The following is a 10,835-nucleotide window of genomic DNA, read 5'->3' as shown; positions in this document are numbered from 1 at the left end:
CTGAGAAGATCCAGCTGCATTTGAAGAATGATGGGTCGGTTCGTGACGCTGCAAGAAACCGACGCGTCCCGGGCAGGTACACACAGCAGGTAAGCTGTGGAGACGCAGGGTGAACTCGTCTCAGGGGGATTTACCTTGGCAGTGTGTTCACAGGCTGCACCGCTTGTCTGTCAACAACTGCTGCTGTTTTAATTTTACTGCTTGTGACTGCGTGTGGAAGTTGCACTTCGGAGATTATGGGTGGTTGCTGACAACTTCACAGTCCCTGCAAAATTTAGGGGGAAAACGCCAAGTTTAACTGTTGGTAAAAGTTATTTTCTTAATTTGAAAAGACGCCTTTGGTTTCACACGCACGCACGCACACACACACACACACACACACACACACACACACACACACACACACACACAGGCACGGTAGAGGTTCATTCGGTGTAGGTAAGTGATGCAGGATCATAAACTCACATGAACTCAATTCACTCATCTGTGGTTGACCGACCTACTGCTGGCATTGCTTGTAGGCTATTTATGACATCATGGCTGAATGACAAACTGATGTAGCTCTAACTCTAAATCTATCTATCTATCTGTCTATCTGTCTGTCTGTCTGCTTGCTTGTACTCTCCATTATTTGGCACAATATATTTTTTTATTGAGGAACATTTCCCAAAACAAATGAATTAATGTAATCATTGTTTTGCTTCATAATGATCACACTCTGAATGTTACAGCATTTCTTTGTCACCTTATATGCCATGTTACTGTACGGAAAAGCCAGTAGGCCTATATCTCGATCTATACCACTCAACATACTTCTTTTTACGCACAGTCCTGAATTGCAGTTATATACCCATTTCTCTCTTTCTAAGACAGAAAATGAGAGGCGAGAGGAAGTATAAGGACGGACTTGTCATGATCATAAATGCCACCTATAGTCTATTTAGCCTCGGCCTACTACCTCCGGGCATTTATGGTTTGACTGTCACCTACTTGGCACCTGACTCTAAGTAGCCAAATGACACCCATTATGCACCAGGTCTAAGGGGTAAACCCAGAGGCCAATTTGTAGTCGCCGTGTTAATTTTACTGCTACCGGCTTTTACTGTAAGTCCTCTGTATTTTACGGATCTGTGTGAGTTAAGGTCCAATAACCTGTAATTATCAGTGCGCGCTTCCTCCACTGTCACTGTGCTGAGCCCCTGAAATGTTTATTGCAGTGGGTTATCCAAATGTATGCGCTTTCTGTCAGAGGCTTTCTCTGCTTATAAGCAGTAGGCCTATACTGTGTGTGTGTGTGTGTGTATGTGTGTGTGAGAGAGAGAGAGAGAGAGTCTTTGCACCTTAAAATGGCAGCAAATGCTCAGTGAATAGAGACAATAGAAGACAAAGAAAGTTTTGGTTCTGCATCACTTGTGTCGAACAGTGCAGGTATTTGGCGATGCGTGCTTGTGTGCTTGCGTGCGCGTGCGTGTGTGTGTAGGCGGTGCGCTGACTCGGGTTGAGAGAGACAGCACCACTACCGGACACGGGAGAGAGAGAGGTGGGGAGAGAGAGATTGCACTACACGAGAGAGTGTGAGACAACAGTACTGGTTGGAAAAATGCGCGGCGGATGTTTCTTCTGTGAGCAGGAGACCCACCGCCGTGCGTCTTTGCGCTCAGAGATCATCCAGTCCTGATCCCTTCACCGCTTCTCTCTCTTGTTTATCCCCATACAGCAGCCTTACCTGCGAAGCCACAGCGGAGGACAGCGGACACTTTGTTGACTGACAGACACTGGGACGGACAGGCACCTCAGTTTACTTTTACCATGGAGGAGAGCCGGGCAGAGTAACTTACAGCAGCCCACGGTGTCCACAACCAGACTGTCAGAGAGGAGAGCGATCTTCACAATGACCCGTTAAATTCCTGCCGCCGATGCGTTCTTTGGAGAGTGGATTGACCATCTCCTAACAGCAGAGGAGACGAGCAGAGGGGCCTTTATTCGTTATTTCAGTTTTCAGATGGACCGAGTGCCCTCGGCACTGGCCGCTAAGATGCGCTGGATCACGCTGGTGCTTGCCGGCTTGACTTTCTGGGGCAAAGTGACTATTTGTAACTGTTTCGACTACGAGGAGACAGACTATGATTATTATGAAGAGGACAGAGCGGAGACCATTGACTACAAAGACCCGTGCAAAGCTGGTGAGTCAATGTTTTTACTCAGCTTTTAATCACAAAATAATATTGAAAATAAGTACTTTTGCGCATCTGGTCGCGCGATCCTACCCTGAAGCGCTGGCACTGATGTGGCACGTGTATGTGTATGAGAGATGACTATGGTTGTGTGTGTGTGTGTGTGTGTGTGTGTGTGTGTGTGTATGCACACTGGTCCAGATGCCGCCCTTTCCCAACCCTTCATAACTGATATGTAAGTGGTGGTGGTGATCCCGCCGGATGCCACGTGCAGCCCGGTGACCGTCCCGCTAAGTCCGTGTCCTAAGATGCACGCGCAAACATTCCGTGCATGGATCACCTGTAGGCAGAATTTTGGTCATGATTGTAGCCGAAATGTTTGTGCGCATTTAGCCTACCTATCTGCGCTCGCGTCCAGATGTGAAATCAACCATTAACGAAGATGAGAAACAGCTGGACCTAACTGTACCAAAACATACCTTCTTTCAGACACACAGACACACTCCCATTAACTGGTTAACTCATCAACTTGTTATGTGTGGTCAAAGGGCCTATGAGGACGTCCAAGTATGGACAAGGTGAATGAATGGACAGCACATGTCCTCTTTAAGTTTTTGTCAGTGTGCGGCCATTTTCCTTCATTATGGGACTTTTTGCTGTGCCTAGATGCACTTTGAATACTACGTCTTGAGAAGCCTAAATTCAAGACCACAAGCCTTTGCATATTACTTATTTTGCTCAGAAAGAAATAGTATCATTGATAAAAACTTAACCACTTCATCCCTAATTATATATCTCTAGATAAACAAGATTGTATCTGAGATTAATTGATATCATTACTATATTACTGTACATAACCCCTCTTAAAAGTCATCAGTTACTGTTGTGTTGTGAATCACAGAAACTCAGGATATGTCCTTATTAGTGTAATTCTATTGTATTACAGACACACGTGGACTGAGTGACTGTGAGTTTTGATATGACTTTAGCTGTGAATACAGGTGTAAAGGTAAAATGTATGTACTGTCTCACTGTGTCCTTCTGCAGAATCTGTGTGTATATCTGTATCCTTCAGCCTAAAGCAGGAATGCATTGTTAAGTATTCACCTCCCGACACACACACACACACACACACACACACGCACTCACACACGCGCACACACACACACACACACACACACACAAACAACACACACACACACACACAGTAATAAAATGTTGTTGGACATTTAATGAAAGGCTGGGAGCTGCTGTGGAACAACAGACTATGTTTGTCTCATAGGACAAACAGTGTGTGCCTTATAATGAAAGAAACAGCATCTGGGCCTATAAGTTGATCAAAAATGAATGAGTCGATTGTGTCAACAAATTGTTGTCACTGATTTAAAGTGGGATCTATACGTTAAAAATTTAAGTTTTTTCCCTCAGTTAATCATATGTCTTTTGTAGGTGTGTGTATGTGTGTTTGTACTCCACCCAAATGAACTCATGTTTTCAACACAAAGCCTGGAGATTCACTTAAGATTTTATGCAGTGAGCCCCTATATTAAACTTAGCTTGATGTTTTTCCTGTACATACAGTATTTATCCAGCTCATCTACTTATTGTAGTTTGCATAGGGCTGGGTATAATTTGAAAATGTTCGATCTGGTACCAATATAATACCTGAGTTTCAGTAATGATACCGGCACAAAACTTCTTCTTCCTCTGATATCTTACATCAGTACCTTAGTTTGAGGAATACAGACATCTAGTCATATAAATTTGCCTAAAAAGTTTTCAGTACTTAAGGCTGTGGACACAGTTTGGTTGGTTTAGTTTGCCAGCCTTAGGTCTGTCCTCATCTTGCACTGATGTTTTTGTGTGTTTACTTTTTCAGTTTAACATAAAGAACAATGTTTTTATGATCACCAATCTTTGTCCGGACCATGTAGCAAAGCTCAATGACCAGTGAGGATTAATGTTGCATGTTAATCCTCCTGCAGTAGCAGCATCATTCCTACAGAGCAGGTGGAGGAATCTGAACCTCTGTTTGTGCAAAGTTGCAGTGTTGTAAGACCAGTAAACATCGTTGTCTGGATTCTTGTTTTGGTTACACTCCTCTGATTTTGTGTGTATGAGCAGACGTGTTTTGTGCACACAGATGTTCATATGTGGTTTTTAATGCAGCCTTAATGTCTGTGATGACACGTTGGACTGATAAGAACTCCGCCCTGAACTCTGATCGTCCACACGCTGACCAACACACATTCCTCACATACCAAATACACAAACCTGACAACCCTGGACACTGGCCAGTATGTGTTTTTGTGTTTTTCATGTTACACTGATCTCTGTGTGGGTGATTTTATGTTGATACTGCAATCCCATGACTCTGTGGTTTTTAGCTATGCTACCTTGCTGTGTGTGCGTTTTTGGATGAAAGCCCGGCAGGTTACAGGGAGACAGTCAGTCTACATATGTTTGAGCAACTGAGCGACTCTTGTAGGTTAAAATAACTGGGTGGGAAAAACGCAAGGCAGTGTTTTTATTTGCTGGAAATATCAGCGAACATAAAGAATGTATTCATTCTGACATGCTTGGATTTGTCGCTGCAGTTGCACACCGAGTATCCCATTTTTCAGAGCTCGCCGTAATTAATACCTCTTCTCTTTCTTATTTAGTAAAATAATGTGTGCATGTTTTACAGAATCTTTTATTTATATATTTATTTTTAACACATTGTTTTTCCTTCAATAGATAGTTGATAGTGGAGAGCAACCAGTAATGCGGGGGAAGGGTGGCAACATGTGAACTCGGAACATGCACTTTGTTTTCAGGTTAAACGCATATCAAATGTCTTTATTCATGCCAATGTGGCTGGTGAAGGGAAGTCCTTGCATATACAGTGTGTGTGACAGCTTTCAAAACTTTTATTGTAACACTCTCCATTTTGCTGTATGTACATTATTGGAGTCATATGCTTCATCATAGCCTAAAATATATTTGCTTAAGTTGAAACATTTTCAATTCAAGTGTATATGTCTTCATGGCAATTAACACCACCTAGGTCAAATCTACATCTGTTTGCATCTTTACTGTAACATTTTAGAAATTCTTGCCATCTCTTACCTAATATTCACTCACATCTTCCTCTTACATTCTCTAATATCATGGCAAGCTTCTGAATAGCCCAAGGACTGATTCTGGAATGGTTAGTAGATTGTTAGTGGTGATGGTGCATGGATAAGACGCCTGCCTTTGGTGTGAGACCCGGGTTCAGTCCCCCACTGTGACACATCCACCATTGTGTCCCTGAGTAAGACACTTAACCCCTAGTTGCTCCAGAGCCGTGCGACCTCTGACATATATAGCAATTGTAAGTCGCTTTGGATAAAAGCGTCAGTTAAATGAATAAATGTTAATGTAATACTTGATTAGTTTACTTACAGAAAATTAGTCGGTTGACAAATAATCTCACCTCAAGGTCCTTTTAGTAGTTCTTGTGAAGCTTTTGGGCAAAGACATCCGCAGATGTCCAATGGTAGATGTTGTGACCCCACTCATTCATGTTAACTTAAAAGTTGAGGTTCAAAGTTAATGCCTGACCTTAAAACAGCAAATGAATTGATAGCTATGTTGATAAGCAGTTAATCTTTTTTCAAGCACAGTTGTATGTTATGCAAAAACACCAAACATTCCCTGATTCTGGCTTCTCGCAGGTGATGATTGGCTAATTTCCCTGTTTTATATCATTATAAAATAAATATCTTCGGGTTTTATATTGTTTGTACAGCTTGTTATGGGTATGTTTTGGATTTTTGGAATTGCTGCATTAATAAATTTTTCCATATACATATATTGAATAACTATAAACATGGTAGTGTAATGTAAATACAAATCAAATCATTATCTTTCATCATCTCACGCTCACCTTCCATTCACACAACCACATCTACAGTCCCATGGTCAGTCATCAGTGTGCATCTTCCCAACATATACATACTCGCACATAAACCTCTAACACCTAAATGAGTCTACACATGTATACATACATTAATAATGATGTAATAATGTTTCTCTTTTTGCAGATTCACATCCATCCATAAATTGAAAAAAAGAATCAACAGATAAATCTGTAATGAACAGAATTGTTGGTTGCACCCACTAGTGTGGACACATTTTGCTGTCAGTGAGTAAAGAGCTGGCGGCTGTGTCCTTTCTGTGTGTGCATTTGTGTGTGTGTGCGGTTTGTAAGAAGTGGAAGCGCGGCTCATTCCATGCCTGACCCTGTGCCATCGGTCTGAGTGGTTGGTATTCCGCCTCCTGTTTTTGCTGGGAAAACACAAGGGGAATATTTGGCTGTCTGCTTATCTCCTCTGGGTCCCGCGCTGGTAGACAGGAGAACACACACTTCCAGGCCTTTGTGAAGTGATTTCCCAACGCGAACGCACACATGCACACAGACGCACACACTCGATACACACACACACACAGGGCTCCCTCCATTCACCCGCGCTTATCTCTTCCTGGTTGTCTGCATCCTGCTACTCAGCTGGAGATGACACACACACGCGCACACACACACACACACTCATAGGGACGTGCACAAGCTCTTACGCTCACTCAAGAGTCATTCATGCTTCCTTCCAAATCACTGTTCTCATAAAATGTTCACACAAACGGAGTGAAAGCAAAACAAACCTCGATGTCCGAATGAAGCTGTGGGTCATTTCTTCAGGAGTGACCCAAGAGACAAACCGCCTGTTCTCTTCTTCAAATACAATAGTGGCGGATCACCGGAGTGCGCAACATTATAGGACAATGCATAATGTACATTTTCTCATGGGCGTACATCTCTGAACTCCGATGCTACAGTGCAGGATTTACAATAAGAGTTCACGCTGCAAAAAGACAATTAGATAAAACATTTGCATTATGATTTCGCAGAAAATGAGAAAATGCAGGAAAGTGGTGTAGTTTTCTTCATCGTGCATAATCTGAGCCAATCTGCTTAGAGGCAACAGCAATGATGCAGCTTGACTGCAGTACATTTCCCTCCAAATCCTGAAGGGAGGAATTATTCTTTTCTGTCTCCACACAGAGTCAGAGTTGATAGTGATTTAGTGTCGAGTTCATGAGGACTTAAGTAACATGAATGTTTAGGCCAGTTTCCATGTGAAGCATGAACCACGACCTTCCACTTGAGGGACGATCTCCACCCTGCTGTGTACATGAAGTGGTTCATGTTGGCTGAAGCTCATTCATTTTGTTGTTTCCAGTAACTCGCAGAGTTTGACATTATTTGTATCCAAACATTTCCAGCCTAGTCCCTGTGCTTCCACTGGAGTTGCTCCGACCTTTTGTAGGGTCTGGTATAGAGTTAATAAATGTGCACAGAAGGATTTGTAGAAACAACACATAACCAGTATTTCTAGATTAAGGTGGCATATATGTGACTGCAGGTGTTCATACAGCTGTTTTCATGGAAGTTTAACACTTCAGTGCACCAGGTGTAACTTAAACAATATCAAAAAAGCCGAATTCGTGTTTGCCCATGTATACTGTATATGTGCTTCTGAGTTTTCTAGTCAGAGAGTGAAGCCCACCATGTCGTGACGGTGAGCTGCAGCTACTGTTCACCCCTTCCCCCATTCCTCGGTAAAAGGGAAACCAGAGCCGTGTGTGTGTGTGTGTTTGACGCTGTGGCTGCATTGTGTGAGCGAGAGGGCGAGCAGTCTCACTCATATTATATTAAACAGGATTTTCCCGAGCAGAGTGCTCCTGCCACTGAGCTTCCGAAGTCTTCCTTAGGATTCCCGCCTCAGCACAAACTCTGCGGCCGTGCTGAGAGCCGACTGTTTGTTTTGGAGCGTCATTGTTCCGGAGCTGAAGAAGCCATGAGTCAGCATCGCCGTCACTCCGCCCACCTGCCACACATTGCTCAATTATTAAATGTCTGCCTGCTTTTATGTCACCTAGCTTTTCCTGATGGTATTTATAGCAGCAAAAATCATTCTCATATACCCATTATTGGCTGAGGAAAAGCCACCGTCTCCTTACAGTCAAACTCCTATTTTTTTCAGCTGTCCTTAGTATTATAGGAACCCAGCTGTGGTCACAGATGCATCAGATGCTCCACGCATCGTATGTCACAAAGCACTCTTAACTTGGTCTGCTATGATATTTTGATATTTTAACTAGAAACGAGCCTTACCTTCTGGCGTACTGTGCAAAGACAGTAGTGGATGTACAGATATCTAGAAGTGCAAAGTCAAGATCAACTGGACTTGCTTTAGGCTCTTAAAGACGTTTTGCCTCTCATATAAAAGGCTTCTTCGGTTTGGACTGATTGGTGGGGAGTCCAAAGCATTAAACCTCTGTAGCAATGTTTACACTTTTCAGGTCACTAGGACTCATGAATCAAGGCAAAACATCTTCCAGAACCTAAAGCAAGACCATTTGCCCTTAACTTAGCACTTCTAGATATACCATGACCTGGAAGACTGAGAATCTCACAGATGTCAGCAACGTAAGCCACATTATTTTACACTACTGGCCAATATATTGCAAAAAAAGATAAACGAAATCAATGTTTCATCAAACCTCAAATAGAAAAGATTCCTCTAACCAGAGACGACATAAATAACACACAAAAAATAACTTTGTTCACTGTCATATATCTTTCAGTTGATCTTTCTTTATTCATGTAAGAGCCCCTGCTAGGCCTCTGTGTGCATACCCATACACCCTGATGGTTAAATCAAGCCATGATTGTGTCCCGTCACAATGTCTGGCCAAACCCATGACCTGCTGGAGAGGAATCTCAGTGTCACAGTAATGTGATTAAGAGGTTACACCAGTTCTGTGTGTGTGTGTGTGTGTGTGTGTGTCATATGATATTCTGTTATTTTTGTCTCACGCTGAACATTTCTTTGTCTGTTTATGTGGTGCGGTACTCTTTAAATGCGTGCTCTTTTGAAGTCGCAGATGTTCCTTTTACTTTGCCTTGAATATTATAATTATCCACATTTTAAATTCAGTTACAATGTAACACACACAGGGACTGTTTTTGCAAAGTAACTCAGTAACCTTTTTATTCTAAATAATCTTTTTACCTTTACTTTTTAATTTTACTGTGGCTTCAAAGGGATATTTTGGTGCGCTCTCCACTGCTGGCACTTGGTCTGATGTGCTCTCATCAGGTCATAGAGCTTGTACAACAGCACACACAGTTGGATTTGTGGTTTTTATGTTTCAAAAATAATAGGGCAAATAGTTCTCCTTGGGAACTGATGGCAGCCTGACAATATTTCCCCGTTAATTGGATTTGGTTATGATCAGTCTAGGTTTTATTTCCAGGTCATTTCAGATGTCCAGTTGTTCGCCTCACTGCTCTGCCATCTGTTTTTTAGATGTATTCATGCATGAAAAAACTTTGCTTATCCTTATCTGTAGACAAACACACACACACACATGCACTGCGCTGTAGGTAATTACAGCGATGTGTCAGTGGAGAGGTGTGTAATTGGGTCTTTGTCAGTGTCTGGGACCGTGTTTAAGCCAGCAAAAACTTATGATTAGTGTGTGTGTGTGCGTGTGTGTGTTTGGGTGTTTTTTAAACTATGACATCACAGATACATTATCCTTAACTCTGCAGATGCACATTAAACATCTGTTAAAGAAAGAAGAGAAAACAGTTGTAAGAGTTACAGGTTAGCTTGTCTGTGTTACTGACAAATTGAAAAGTTTATAATTATCATTGTTTCAATAAATTTTGTTATTTAGTTCTACATGATCACACACACACACACACACACACACACACACACACACACACACACACACACACACACACACACACACACACACACACACACACACACACACACACTCAAACAATGCTCTTTAACTTCTGCATTTATAATTTTTTTTCTTTAAAAGCACATTTCTCAGCAATGACATTACCGACTCCAGCATCTCTACACATTGAAACACCTTACATACCCGAGTGGCACATTGTCATTCCATCTTAAATATACAAAGAAGAAAATTGCAAGCAATAATCTCAGTCTGAGGTGCTATTTAAAGTTAGTTTAGTTTGCTCCACAACGGACAATGGTATCAAAAGTATCAAAGCGTCCATATAAACTTCTCATCCCCGTCCTAGCCCTGTATGCCTTGGAATAAGTCCACATTGGATGATTCCACACCTGACAATTTACATTCAATTCAAATTAATTCACTTTATTTATACCTAAAGGATTATTAGGAACCATACTAATACTGTGTTTGACCCCCTTTCGCCTTCAGAACTGCCTTAATTCTACGTGGCATTGATTCAACAAGGTGCTGAAAGCATTCTTCAGAAATGTTGGCCCATATTGATAGGATAGCATCTTGCAGTTGATGGAGATTTGTGGGATGCACATCCAGGGCACAAAGCTCCCGTTCCACCACATCCCAAAGATGCTCTATTGGGTTGAGATCTGGTGACTGTGGGGGCCATTTTAGTACAGTGAACTCATTGTCATGTTCAAGAAACCAATTTGAAATGATTCGAGCTTTGTGACATGGTGCGTTATCCTGCTGGAAGTAGCCATCAGAGGATGGGTACATGGTGGCCATAAAGGGATGGACATGGTCAGAAACAATGCTCAGGTAGGCCGTGGCATTTAAACG

General features: G+C 42.1%; 1 protein-coding gene across 1 annotated transcript in view; it reads left to right on the top strand.

Annotated features, from left to right (window-relative positions):
* Positions 1-1,621: 1,621 nt before the first annotated feature.
* tll1 (tolloid-like 1) overlaps positions 1,622-10,835 on the top strand; it is a 49,405-nt gene continuing 40,191 nt past the window's right edge. Inside the window, exon 1 of the mRNA XM_046047945.1 lies at positions 1,622-2,183. Coding sequence (XP_045903901.1) covers positions 2,003-2,183 — 181 coding nt within the window. The 5' untranslated portion in view covers positions 1,622-2,002. The remainder of the gene's footprint in view (positions 2,184-10,835) is intronic.

The sequence above is a fragment of the Micropterus dolomieu genome, linkage group LG04, assembly GCF_021292245.1.
Source record: "Micropterus dolomieu isolate WLL.071019.BEF.003 ecotype Adirondacks linkage group LG04, ASM2129224v1, whole genome shotgun sequence".
Classification (NCBI taxonomy): domain Eukaryota; kingdom Metazoa; phylum Chordata; class Actinopteri; order Centrarchiformes; family Centrarchidae; genus Micropterus; species Micropterus dolomieu.
This window is presented reverse-complemented; position numbering and strand designations above follow the sequence as displayed.